This window comes from Venturia canescens, chromosome 6 (assembly GCF_019457755.1).
Source record: "Venturia canescens isolate UGA chromosome 6, ASM1945775v1, whole genome shotgun sequence".
In the NCBI taxonomy this organism is placed as follows: Eukaryota; Metazoa; Arthropoda; class Insecta; order Hymenoptera; family Ichneumonidae; genus Venturia; species Venturia canescens.
In genome coordinates, this window is record NC_057426.1 from 13935075 (window position 1) to 13949837 (window position 14763).

At 36.6% G+C, this 14763-nt stretch overlaps 2 protein-coding genes across 5 annotated transcripts in view; one reads left to right on the forward strand and one right to left on the reverse strand.

Annotated features, from left to right (window-relative positions):
• The window catches only part of LOC122412081 (elongation factor-like GTPase 1), a 109968-nt gene that overhangs the window by 6727 nt on the left and 88478 nt on the right, over nucleotides 1-14763 (forward strand). The gene's annotated exons all lie outside the window — the stretch shown is intronic.
• Nucleotides 1-14763, reverse strand: part of dsx-c73A (doublesex cognate 73A) — a 50550-nt gene that overhangs the window by 2800 nt on the left and 32987 nt on the right. Inside the window, exon 3 of the mRNA XM_043421369.1 lies at nucleotides 4338-4592. Coding sequence (XP_043277304.1) covers nucleotides 4338-4592 — 255 coding nt within the window. The remainder of the gene's footprint in view (nucleotides 1-4337; nucleotides 4593-14763) is intronic.

Consider the following 14763-nt stretch of genomic DNA (forward strand, 5'->3'; position numbering starts at 1 on the left):
CTTTCTTCACGTTTCCCGCACCCACGCCCCGATATTTGATGTGAATGAAGCATCTACCGTAAATTGCGTTTGTTAATTGAAATTGTGAAATGACCTATGACGCATTTATAAACGCGCCGTTTCAAGTGCACCCTCGACAAGTATTCTCTGCAAATAGTTTCTAAATAAGCCTTAAATAAGGAAGCGGAATCAATTTTCAAATACTTTTACCCCGAGAGAATTATATAACTGCTTGGAAAGTAACATTCGAATTTTTGACAATATTTAAAAAATTTTGTAATATACGTATACGAAATTTTGTACATCAGTTCATTTAAACATTTTTATTTATCAACGAATAATTGAGTCTTATTTTCTCACGAAAATTGCACTCTTTCATTCAAACACTCGCCCGCCATATGCAGGAACGAATAAGTGTTTGTATTCCGGATTCACAATTGCACAAGTTTCACCCGGTGCAATAGAGCGTCTCGAATTCAACAAAAGCCTCGCGAGAATAGCTCTGATGTCGTCTTTTGAGCATTGTATAATCAAATTCATGCTTAATAATTTCCCCGAATATTACCATTCTATTACGTTTCTATTCTACTGGGATGCATCCCGCGCGCTGAAGCGCGCGAGCGGTTTTCCAATAGCGCTGCAGTGCTCCCGATTTTCCCGATTTTTGATGGCTGGGTATATTTCTCGGATTTTCATTTAGCAGATTTTCATTGCGAAAAAATAAGTTATTTCACATATTTTCTAATGAAGAGAGATGACCTTCGTATTACTTGGAAACTCAATAAACCTGGGAAACGAATGTGTAGTAGAATTTGTATTCATTGAATGGCCAATAAAGCAGCGTTTTCGGGGTGATTCTATTTGAAAATATGATCTTTGAGAAAAAAATCTTGAAATATCATCGGGGAGCTGCGTCAGTTGCGAAAGCTTCCTCACGTTGTGGAATATCTTATTTCGCGAATCTTACGAAGGAATAACATTTTTTTCAATTTCTCTTATTCTCGCGAGAAAGCATGAATATCTTTGATGCTCACGTGAACTAAACGCGTGAACTTTTAATGAGACACGATCGTGCAACATATTGGGTAGGGTTCATTATGTCAAATAACCGAATTGTAGAACGGTCGATATTTCGAAATTATAAAAGTTGTAATATCAGATTGGAGAAAAATAAATAGTTCGAAATTCTTATCTCCGGTCGACTATTTAGCAGATTACGCGTTTAACCGAACATTCCTTCTTTGAATTCGTATTTATTTGAAAATATATATTTCAATAGTTTGCATTTCGAATGCAATTTTAACAGATCGTAGGATATTGAAAAGTTCATATTTTCGAATTCAAAACAGAGAGTAGTTGTTTTAAAGACAGACCAGAACATGGAGTAGCAAAAAATTGAAGGTGAATTTTTCGAGCCCATATAACTTAGCTGTGCAGAATAGCGATGGCTCGAAAAGGCGAAAGTCAAAATGGTGATGTTTGAAACTGGAGATCACCAGTCTTTGAGCTTCGCTGCGTTTCTTTATTTTGACCGGTCGCCTTTGTAACGCTTCGCTATTTTGACCGTTTGAATTTTTGGTGTTTCAGTATTTCAACCTCAGTAATATTTTTAGTCTTTGGTTATTATATTTTTGAAATTTTGAATATTCAAAGCATCGCTGTAGTTACGAATCGAAAGAGTGATAATCGAATTTTTGGAAAATCGATAATTTAGTCGTCATACGGGCGATTGTTGAATTCTATTTTCGATGTAAACGTGCTTCGAACCTTGAAGTTTCTACTTTATGTATTTTCGACATTCAAAGTTTTAGTCGAATTGGTCTGTCTCGATATTATCATTTGAAGTTTAAAAACTCGAGATTTTAGCTGTTCGAAATTTTACTAATTCTAACATTTTATCCCCACCCCAACACATTCTCGACCAGTTCTCAGAGAGTTTTCATCTCTTCTTATCTTCATTTTTTTCCTTCCTTTCATCATCTTCGTTTTTCGTTTCTTGTATGTCGTTCTGCCTTGATCATCGTCATGCACCAGATATCGACGTAATATTGTCGATTACCTTGGCGAACATACCTTCCCATCTACTGTCCCAATGCCTCACATTCACACGAGTCTGTTTCGGTTTCGATCGAAGTTTCGTGTCGTTTTACATTGTATGGGTTTCATTCGTATTCGAAATATGGGGTTATTGTTGTCGTTTTCCAGTATTTTTCATTCGGCTTCCCGCCTTGATAATTCAAATATTTGACGTTAACAATGAAAATTGGAATCACGAGTGTCTGCACATATATGTTATCAGTTTCAACAAAACAAGGACGAAGTTTTCGAGCAAAGTAAACGATGCGAAGAATCTTTTTTGCTTCAAAGATATACAGCTCCATGTAAAAAAATCGAGAAAATTCATGCTTCTATACATGATTTTCCAACGAGTTTTCGAGCTAAGGAAAAATCGATTGTTATTTTTCTGTTCGATGTTCCCTCCGAAAACCACAATTTTCTACAATTACCATAAACTTTATTGACTTTTCGCCTTGTCTCATTTTAACGCTGTCCATAAATCTATGATTTTGTTTGTACTCTTGGCGTAGCGAATTGGAGAAAATGGCAAAAAAACAATTGAAAAGTCACAAAGAATCGGAAAAGAGGAGGAATTTAAGAAATTCCGAGAAAATAGGATAATTGGATGCGCGATTGAAGCGACGAAGGGGCCGCGCGATTCAAGTTCAGTAATTCAGCCACGGATCGTTGAACTTATTATACAAGTCGGGCGAACCATTGGTCAAGGAAGTGGGGCGTTGTCGATAAATTTATTGCACGCTGTGGAAATTGTTAAGTACCTGAAATATCTTCCATCTCGAAAGTATCGTTCACGTGTTTCAAGTCGATGCTCTTCGGGTTTATATACGTTTGTGTGTGGGTGGGTCGCATGGGATTTCACATTGTAATTCGTAATTGGTGGAACTGTTTCGCGATAACCTTGTGCAGATGGCGTTGATGAATGTGTCCATGTGCATTCATTCAAGTTCACGTAATTCTGGTTACGAAAAAATGTGAATCTTGATATTTTTGCGCTTCGAGTACAATCTCGATGGGTTTAGAAAATGTGTGCAAAATTGTGGCTGAGAAACTCGACCCGAAATCGTGCTTCCTACGAGAACCCCATCGCCCCATTTAAACGAACCGATTTTTCCAGTTTTCATACTTTTCTGAAACTCGTTTAAGTCCAGAAAAGTGATTCTGCGTGTCAATGAAAAGTCGTGGACAATCGAACATGAATTCCGAATGAAATCAATGAAAATTGGAGTCCCTCCGTTTCGGATATACGATTGGGACACTCTTTATGTGACGTGTCAATCGCTTGGTGCTTTATTGCTAAACTGATAATTAATTAAATCGACAATTAATTTTCTGATTTGATTCAACTGATTGGAAATTTCATTACCTAAACGCCACTTGAAATATCTTAAGCCCGCTTTTGTTAGAGTCTATATATAATGGTGCTTCCGTCCGACTGCGCATAAGTAAATGAATGAACTCGGGACGTGCTACACTGACGAGAAAATCTCCGTTTTCTTCCCGGTTTATTAGTTCACGTATTCATAATCAATAAAGAGACAATTACAATGCTAGGCATATTAAGAAAAAGCCAAGTATTAAAAAGCATTAAATTCTTCAATCTTTGAATTAGCACATCTCAAGAATGGCTGAGTGGATTTACCAAGACTTGAGAGAGCAATTAGAAAACGTTATGACGTCATATAAAACCAGCGTATTCACGGAAATAAAAGTGCGCCGGGAATCACGCAAGCTTTTTTTTTTATATGGCGTCGAGCCGCGACCGCGTCTCTTGACTGTGCAAACATAAATTTCGAGGCAAGTTTCAAATTTAGCGTCCGATATTTCAGTTTGCATTGAGAAAATGAATTTGCTGTTGATTCAATAAAATTACCGTTGAATCAACAAATCGTGGCGGATAAGAAATGAACTTCGTTGAATGCAAAAATTTAGATGATTGAAACACCCAATTAGTTGGATCAAATAAACATTTCTCACTACGACAAAAGCATTGCTGAATAGACGAGAGGTTCGTCGAACTAACGAATTTCACTTGTTCGCCATGTTCCGTTGATCAACAAAATTGTTTGTCCAGTCATCAAATTAATTTCTTTATTAATTGTCATCGATCTTGTCCCAGAAAAACTCTATGGTTTTCCATAGGTTTGTTATATTATTATAAGATTTCTGGTAGTAAGTGAACTTTGAAAATGAAGTCAATAGACATACAAGGTGGACATAAATAGATATAAACAAAAAAAGTTATAAAACAATAAGCTCACCCTCGTTCGTGGATCCGTAACGAGCTCGGTGGTATGAAGGTCATTGCTGTCCAAAGAGGCGCTGCAGGGGTCTCTGTAACGTCCAGGACACGCGCACAAAGGTTGGGTAAAATTGAGTCTTACGTAAACTGCGTTGCACACCTGTTGAACAGCGCATTCTGGCAGCAAATAAATGTGCTGATTGTGAGGATAGTAGTGGTACTTTGTCGGCTTTGCCAGGGCTGCGCTTGCACCTTCCGGTAACCTGACGTTTGTCTGAAAAACAATGAGGAATGAAATTCATAAAGTTGATAATCCGAAGGTAAATTAATGATCGTCTATACGTTGTTATTATCCCAGTCAAGTGAGCCCTACCAACATTATCCTCGCCCAAAATATCCCGCTGGTTAAATCTCCCATGTCTAGAACATCCCTGCCTACAAATAATACTTCCAAAATTAAATATCCTCAATGAAAATAATCCAGGAATATCGAAAATATATCTTATAGTCCCCGATAAATGCCTTATCATTACATTATCATCATCATAGTCATCATTTTTAATAATAACATGATCCGTTTTTTTTTTTTTTACAAATTTAATACAAAATGTAATATCGTGAGCTGTTGTGCATAAATATTTCAGCGGATCACACTTCTTATATTTCAAGATAATGTTCTTTCTTCGCCTACATTCGATCATATGCCGAGTAATTATATGTTTTGAGAAATTGAATTTTTAATTTGGTTAAAAATTTTATTTAATTTATTTCAATTTCAAAATTTTAATTTTCGAAATTAGAAATATGTATAATTTTTTATGAGATACTAGTTCTTAGGCGCGCGCTATACGCGCGCGTTCTAGTCTGTTTTTCTAGACAAATGTATCATGTTTGTCAAATTGTTCAAAAATACAAATTTAACCATACTTACACCAGGTTGATAAGGATGCTCGTGTAATATCAATCAACAAATACTGCTTTCTAATGTATTTTCATTATCCTTTAATGAAGTCTCTGACAAAGCAATTTAAATAAATTTTAAGTCATTGATTGCACCCAACTGCTTGTACATCAAATAAGCTCCGGAATGGAATGGGATTTGATTGAATGAGGAAACCATTAAAAATAATTTTATAATGAATACATATACCATGAAAATAAGAATTCATATGTGGTTGTTTTAATATTGAAAAGCCATTTTATTCCTTTTAGCTGTACTTTTTAGGCACTTTAAAAACGAAAAATCATTTCATTATGATGACTGGTTTTTTTTAGGTGCCTGTTATTTCTGAGTAAGCGTATGGAATTTTACAGGTTATTAAGGATCACACATTTTCCAAAGTGTCTATGTTTACCCAGAATTTTTGAATCTCGAATTATTAAAATTCTAATCGAATCCAGTAAAAAATTGGGAACTGGGATTCTATGTTTGAAGTACTTTTTAAGCAACATTAACAAAAAAAACCTTTCTTATCTATATGTAGGTGTGCGAGAATCAAATGAAATGAATGTGTGCAAATCATGCTGACTTCAATGCTAATGAACCTTCACTTGTGACATTCAGTATAGTATTGATAAATTATTAAAATATTATGTAGGCATCATCACATTATCATCTAAAAAATGAATCTCGTGCCGAAAAAAAAATAATAATTTTAATAAGAACATTACTGACGAGTTTGGGTTTAAGATTACTTAAAAGCTTACATCTGAAATGATATTTTCATCGAGAATAAAAAAAAAAGCGACTCTGTAATTGCCCTCCGACTACGAGAATTCTGTTCCATAAATTTCTTACACAGTTCAATGTGATATCGTTTAGCCAAATTCGATTTCGCAAAATTCTTCTATTTAAGTCGTATTTGAAGTTAATGGAAGCAAGCTCCTCTCACTTTCAATTTTTTTCGAACTTGTATATATATTTCTAAGCTGGAACTGTGGTTAGGGAAGCTGTGGTTGGGTTTTTATATGGTATTTCCAAGCATAAAAATTATAATCCGACCAAAAATATTGTCAGTTAGCTTCTCATGACAGCATATCTGTCAGGTACACTATGCCGTCATTAGTTTATGTGATCAGCCTATTCAGACGTATTAGAGGCCAATCAGAATACCAAATAAACGACAACAATGAAACTCGCAAAATTCGATATTGCGCACACGGATTTTTTAAGTCAGGATTGTGGCATCGAGATATCATTGGGCTGAGATATCCTTGCAATGGGATATTTCCCAATTGAGATATTTTTGGTGAGACATTTTAGCAGAAGTTATTCAGGATGACATCCACGAAAAGAAGAATAAATGTTATCGTTGGCAAAATGAGTTTTCTAAGATGACGCACGAAATTTGGAAAATTGCTTTTCTACAAATGGGGGAAGATGAAAATTAAAACGCTTTTTTATGCAAATCACTCATTACGAGTCATCGACGAAGGGCGTATGTTCAATAGCGAAAGGTGAAGAAAAAAATATGGTGAAAATCAAATGTAGTCGTACACGAGGAAGTAATAAAAAGTCAATAAAAATAAATAAACATGTTCCCAGGCTACTTAAACAATGGTTGTTCGTGTAAAACTTGCCGTTATTATTTCGCAGGAGTCGAACAAAAGAAAATGACTATTTTGTCCCATCAAACGGATCCATCTTGCCAGTAAAATCGTCCCGATTCATCTTTCGTATTTTTCTTTTCACCCTTACCCGACCTCAGCTCGCGGCACGAAATTACCTTTCAACTTCCGGTTGGCTCAGAAAGATCAGGATCGCGAATATCTCGCGAGCCTCAAGAATCAACGGCTGCGACCCTTTCTCGCCCATCCATTTTACATTCCGTAATTTATTTTTCACTCTTTTATCTTTCAACTCTTCTTTTTCCTTTGCTTTCTCGTTATATTTATGATTTTTTCCCGGTAGCATTTCTCCTCTTCTTGAAATACCCGTGACCGAAGATCTTTAGTGGTTTTCAAAAGCACGAGGAGCCGCGGTGGCTGCATTCACGCTTCCGAATCCCGACCATTTTTAGTTTTCATTATTCACGACAGTTCGAAGAAAAATAAGCATCGCTACTCCTTTCATACTTTTCCACTCCTTCGGTACGGGAATTGCCGGAGTATCTCACTCCAGACGCTCATCACTCCTTTACCAAACCTCCCAACTTTTACCGAGATAATTGGGGGTTCATTTTACCTCAATTTTTTCAACTATTCAACTTTTCCAAATGCCTGTCGTTAAATTATCACGGAAAATAATTTTAGGACACTTATTGCTCGAGACACGAGTTAAAATGCGTGTAATCGTGGTGAAAAAACAATATCTCATGTTCGATGTACTCCGATGAAGCCATTGTTATCGTTACGCACCGATGATGCGTGCGCGATTCCGAACGCGCTTCTTTCTATCATTACTATTCTTCCGATGTATGATCGTCCGTCATCAGATTATATAGGCTCCAGTTGGCCTATATTAACTCTCCGGCAGTGTTAAATCACCTCACAACATGTATATACTTCTGACCGTTATCACGTTGTTACCAAGACAAAATCTTATTCTCTTTTACACGCTAATTCACAATTGAACGCGCGCGCGCTCTGCGATCGAAGATCGGGCAAATTTGAATTTGGAAACGGATTCGATCCGCTAGACTCGAAGTTCTCATCGTGTTTTTATTCCGTCTATTCTGTTATACGGCACATCCCGTCCGATGTCACGGAGCATAAATCATTCGGATTGGATGTTCAACAAATTATATCGCTATTGGATTTATGGAACGACTTATAAAATTGAAAATAAAATTCTCATTTCACGAAACAATAACATATCCCAATAAATCTCACTGTGTTGCTGATACCATCAAAATTTCACGAGCATCTCAAAACTACGGTACCTATTCAAAAACGAATCGTCGTTGCTGCGCAGTTGCAGGTTTAACCATATGAAAACTCTCGTGAGATTTAGTGTGGAAACGAATTTGCCACTTGAATTATTCTGTCGAAAAACCTGTTGACGTTTCATTTTTCTGCTCTTTTTCATTGGTATTTGTTTGATTAAAAAAAATAAATTATGAATCTTCAGTCACAAGATCGAAAGGCGTAATAACGTTACGGTGGAACACGCCGAAAGATTACGCGTTTAGTAATGAACGGTATCGCTCTTAGCTTCCTAGCTTTTACAAAATCCGTTACTGTTAACGCCTCGACTTCTCCACCAACGCGGAAAGACTTGACTGCACCGTATAGTTACAGTGCAGATACGTATATATATATATCTACATGATATATTTATTTATATAACTATAGAGCGCAGCCACATTTTTCCGGCTTTTCATAGAGAGGATTCCGGGATGAAATAAGACAGTGGAACAAAATGGACGATATTCGAGGAACTATCAACTAGGAGAGGACAATATTTTGCGTCCCGGACATCGAAGTGAACCATTTTTCCGACCCAAAATTCTCATCTTCCGATCGGGCCAATGTTGATGGAATTTTTTTCAATTTATTCGCTCCTCTCTCTGTCTACTTTCTCGGACGGTCATACGCTGTGCTCTTGCTTTATACTTTTCTACTATCAAACAAATTCTGCGGCCAGGTTACAAGTTTAATATATAGACACAGGTCCAATGTATTATTATCTATAAACTATAGGGAAGCGTTCTCCAGGATCCCCTTTGATTATTATCCTTCCGCGTCATCTTGAATCTCCGCCTTTCAATGGTTCATCCTTACAGACAAAGCGCGGCTCTATCGAACCGCGCAGGAGGAATCGTGATATTGAAACTTTATTTATGCACGAGTAACCCGAGAAGCGACCAATACAGTTTGTCAATTTTCTTCTTCACTCACGTCGCGCGTTTTGTCAACCGTGAACATTTTCTCAACACCCCCTTCTTCGGTTTATCGGGAAACAAAAACATTCCTGTGTAACGGAAAAATACGGTGGACTCGATCGTTTGTTACCAACAGACAAATTCCTCGGCGAATAGCTGCGGAATTTTCACGTTATTCGAATCTTCATAAGCGACACTTAGAAAAGAGAATAATTTAATCAAGCAATAAATGCTTTCGTGAAATAGTCGAATGCAATTTTCAGTTATGTGCTAAATACTTAGTTTATTAGATGAACGAAATCTTGTTTTCATTCAACATAGGTCATCCAAGCTACACGGAGAGAAAAAATAGTAAGAATTACTATGCTGCCATGGAATTGGAGTTCTATATCGCCCATTTTGAAGGTTTTTACCAAAAATATTGTCATTTCCAAGTCAATTCTTAATGAAAATTTTTAAATTGCGCATTTTGCTGTGACAAATGTTTAAACTGTGCTATTTTTCCTAACATAGTTCACCAAGGAAACGTTGTAAAATTTATGTTGACTCGATGATGAACTGCCAAGTAGTATTCTTATGCCGTTTTGCTATATTTAGTACTATTTTCACAATTGAAATTTACAGTTGAACATAAGAAAATTTGAGGAGCTCGAATACAAGCATCGATCATACGCCAAAGTGTTTAGAAATTTACTATGGTAAATAACAGAATTTCATTCGCGATTGTACGATAATATACCGGTATACATATGTGTACCGATGTATTTATTTTGACATCACTCATCAATTTTCATCGAGTCGCTTCACAAAAAATTACTATGTATGTTCGTAAGAATTAATAAATATTACCGATATAGAACTCTACTTCTATGGCACCATAGTAGTTTTTATAGTTAAATTTTCTCTCCGTGCACAAAATTCACTCTTTGTTTGATAGAAAAAAATAGCGGTTTTTTGAATGAACGAAATATTTCTTTCGATACATTCTACAAAGCCCTGTTAAATTCAAACGAACTCTTTTCTCAGTGGTAAGCGATTCTTGCATAAAATGAAAAGGTAAGTATTTTGAATCGCAGATATCGTTGAATTCCATTTCTCGACAGCGATTATCCGGATTTCATGCGCAGTCACCCTGTATATGCTTGATACCAGAAGAGTTTTTGTTATATACGTAGATATAAATATTGAGATGCGAATTCCTATGTGCACTTCGGTGCAGCTGAAGCACGCACTTCCATCTACACTCGCAATGTAGTCACGCACTCACGTAACTGCTGTAATGTTCAAATACGTTTTTTTCCATATCTATATGTACCGGTACACGTCCACACGGTATGTACATAAAAATGTGCGATCTTCCGACAAAGACACTATTTTAACGATAGCTCGCCCTTAAGCGTGACTCGAATCGTTTGGTTTATGATTTTTTCCATCACGTCTCACGTTCGCACGAGACGTGACACTAATCTCGGTAAATTAATAACAATATTAATTATCTGGCATGTATCGTCCGTGTATAAATAAGAAAATGACTATTCTCGGTGGTATTAGAAAGATTGAAAAAGAGGGAGCGAGCTGGAACTCGCCATTTCCTGCTCGTGCTACTGCTGGACGATTACTCGAACGTGCGTCGCTCCACTCTCGGTCTCCCTTTTGTCCAACTCGAAGGAACAGATTTGAGAAAAAATAAAATAAATAAATGATGAAAATATGAGGATAGATAATATTCTTTTGGTCGAGGCACTTCCTGGAACGTGAAGCTATCACTTTTTTACCCTTTTCTTTACTCTGGGGCTCTCGAACGTGAATACTCCGGTACTTTAGACAGACCACATCGTCGAGAGAAAACCCTTCGTTATTCTCTTCCATCGTAATCGTATAGCCCTTATCCTCGAGCGGGGAGGGAAAGAGATGAAGAGCCAAGGCATAAAAGACAAATCTCAGTCCTTGCCGAGCTCTTCACTTTTTTTGTTGCTTCATTGTTCCTTCTGGAGAGTCCTCGAAACCTCCCAGAATTGCAATCGTAGATGAAACGTTCTTGCATTTGTGAGTGAGTTCGGGATTTTTCGTTTTTATCTTCTCAAAGAAGATCAATTCCTTTTCAATAGAACAGAGAGGTTTCACTTACTGTCAGCAAGCTTCCATGACAACATCTTTTTGGATGCATTCTACTCAATTTTTTATCACCTCAATCTTTGCCAAAATTATATAGTTGATTTGAGAAATAAGGCTCCAATAATTTTTATGATGAAATATGCAACTTTAAGTCCGGTTTTGAATCCCATCGGCCCATCGCTACTTTAGTTATCGTTTTCCGAAGTAATTCAATTGAAAAATGTTCGACGTACGAATTATGAGAACCTGAAGTAGAAACTAATGAGAGAAAAAAAAATACGTGCCAATGTCGAGGGGTCAAGGCCTGCTCGGGCGTTTTTGACCTTGAATAACCTGTACTTCGATCGAAAACGGTTGGATATAGACGACATCAATACCGAGACCTCGACCTCGAGCGTTTCACTTCCCTCTTCCCAGCCATTCTTCCTACTGCACTCTCGCTCTTCTCTCTCTGCCCGTCCGTCCATGCAGAGAGTGCAAACTCATCGTTACAGCAATCAGAGTTCAACGATCTGTATCTCATGGCTATTTTTATTTATTCTCTATTTTGTTTCAATTCGTCTTCCGCTCTATCACAATTTTTTTTTTTCACTTCAATTTTTCTATTCAATTCTGTTTTATCTTGATTCAAATTCGACGATAAACTGATATTTAATCAAAATTTCATTCCATTTACGTTTAATAGAAATTTTCAATGCGGCGTGGAACAAAAATTAATTGGATCGAGATTGAAGCTGTTTAAATTTTTTGAGAAACAAGAAATAAAAACAATGAACATTTTTTTTATTTATATTTTTATTCTTTGGTTTTCGAGAATGGAACAAATTTTGGTCGTTTTCAGAATTTCTCGCTTGATTAATATTTACTATACTATAGGATTTTCCTTATTTAGATGTACCTTGTGAGCAGTGAAACCACGAATACTGCTGTGGTCAGAGTGATATCGTTGCCACAGGGAAAAGCATTTATGGGTTTTTTCTCTTCTCCCCTCCTTTTTCCACAATTTCACTCGCCTCGTACAATGAATTTTCGTTTCAGCTGAAATGTGAAGTTAATGTGCTCTTTTTTTTCGAACTGAATTATAGACTAAAAAAGGTTTTAAATATTTTTACGAGTTTTCTTGAAAAATCGAGCACTCGAAATTCCAGTTACAGAAACGAATAAAGACGCGGATATTAAAAAAAAAAAAAAAAAAAAAAAAAACGAATTCAACTACCGATCTCATTGGAAGTGTATTTTATTAAAAATCTGTTAAATAATGAGCTCAGAAAAAGTTGGGATAAAAATAAAATTTTCTGAACTTCTTTGATTATAAATATACTTCTGAATTCCGAAGGATTGGACAAGGTTCTATGAGATGAGTTTTTCGAGCGACCGTAACTTGGTGGAGCCTTTGAATGTATCGCGTGATAAAACGATGTTTTTTCTTCCAAATGATCTTTGCAGGAACTGAGGCATGACTTCCTCTCTCCCTTGTTTATCCGCTGATAGAGAGAAGGTTTCGAAAAGAGCATCCAAAAGAGCAAAGACAAAAATGGAGGAAGGAATGGCTCCAAGCAATAGCTGAACGAGCATTTCCTTCATCCGCAATTTCTCATTTTCTTTTTTTTTTTTTTTTTCATTCACTCCACTATTTTGCAGCTGTGCTGCTTCTCGCATATTATTTATAGCGCGGTTTCGAGCATTTTCCTCCTACTACACAAACGACTTTTGCCAGATAATAATAAGGTTTCGCAAAATGCCTTGAACTCATCCGTAGAAGAAGATTTTTTCCTGTTGCTCTGCCTCTGTCTTTTTTTCAATGTCCTGAGGCCAAGGAAAAATCGTGACCGTCGGAATGCCGCAAGTAATTCAATACCGATCTCTCCTCTTTGTCGTCGTCTTCCTCCTCATCCTCTTCCTCTTGTCTTGAATTTTTCAAGAGAATAAGAGAAACGGCAAAAAACAGGAAATATAACAATCTGTATGATGCCACGAAACTCCGCGAATACACATTTTTTCCCCTCGCCCTTTCCTCTCCGACCGAACGTAGCACTTCGACGCTAAATGCTCAGATGATTTGCCGAACTAAAATAGTTATGTATATATATATGTACTTGCGATCAACTCCCTCTCATTAGCTTTTGACACCGCGCTCATGAATTAGAGGTAAGATCTTTTCGACGAACCACAAATACATGTATCTACAATAACATGAATAAAAAGAGTTACGCAATCTTTTTCCAATTCTTGTTTCTATGAAAAAAACGACGAGAGATGTCGTCCTTTGAGAGAAACGTCAAAAAAGAATTTCCATACCGATAGCACAGTCCGTTATGACGGATTGGGCTTGTTCTCATTCTAGGAATTTGACAAAATAATAGTAGTAATAACGCAGCATGTAACGAATTCTTTGTCTCGTTAAATATTTTTCGTTTATATGCATAGTCATTTTATTAAAAAATGCAACTATGACCTCCGAAGTTTTGACGTCGAAAATATCGTTCGATTTTTCGGAAGGCTGCAAATTTTCCTCTCAAATTTCACACGGAGTAGCTCTTGGGGTATGCAAATGGAAATTAATATTTGCATTTCGTTTAATGAAACTATTGCGTATCCTGAATGTCAGAATAATTTTGCGTGTTAAAGTTTCAAATGAATTTGAAAACGACTCTTTGTGATGATGATGATAATTATTATTATTGTGGAAAACTCATGAAGATAAAGTTGTACGAGAGAGAGAGAGAGAGAAGCTTACTAAGGAAATTGCGATCTGACCTCGCTAAATCGTGACCAGCTTGTGCGATAGCTGAAAACCGCACCGCTAAAGACCAAATTATCTCTTGTAATCCTCACCCATCCTTTTCCCCGTTTTCACTGGGGCCTTTTAATAGTCGTTGCCCGACCGAAGACGACCATTTCGTGGTTAACACGAACCGGCGACCTCTCGTGCTCGCAACCGTGAAATAGAACGACGTTGTTGCAAATGAGAGACCATGCAGAGACAGAAGAGAAATAAGAGAGGAAGAGAAATTCTTGTTCCTATCTTCTTATAATTTTTCCTTTCATTTTTTTTTAAACAAATAATACAGTGGTCTCTTTTGCCAGTAGATTACACTTTTTGCAGCTCTACATACACCAGTTTCTTTACAAATCATTTCAACAGTTTTTATTTATTTTAATTCACTATTTCAACAAACATTTGCTTGTCACTTTTCAATTGGGCGCAACTTCAATTCGTTTAAATTTTCGAAGAATAAGATTCGCGAACAACGCTATTGAAAATCAGATAATGAAGATAGAAAAAAAAATCACACAAATAACCGGCGGCTTTGTTATTCTCTATTCTCTGTTATTCCTTGCAAAGAGTGATTCTACGAGTTTCTTTCAGAGGACTGGTTCTTTAGAATACCAATTTTTCTACAAAGTTGGCATTTCAATGTTCCCTGTACAATCATTAGTCCAGGTGGTAAAGCCAATCGAATACAAATTTTCATGTAAAATTGATTTTAACGGATGGAATCTGTA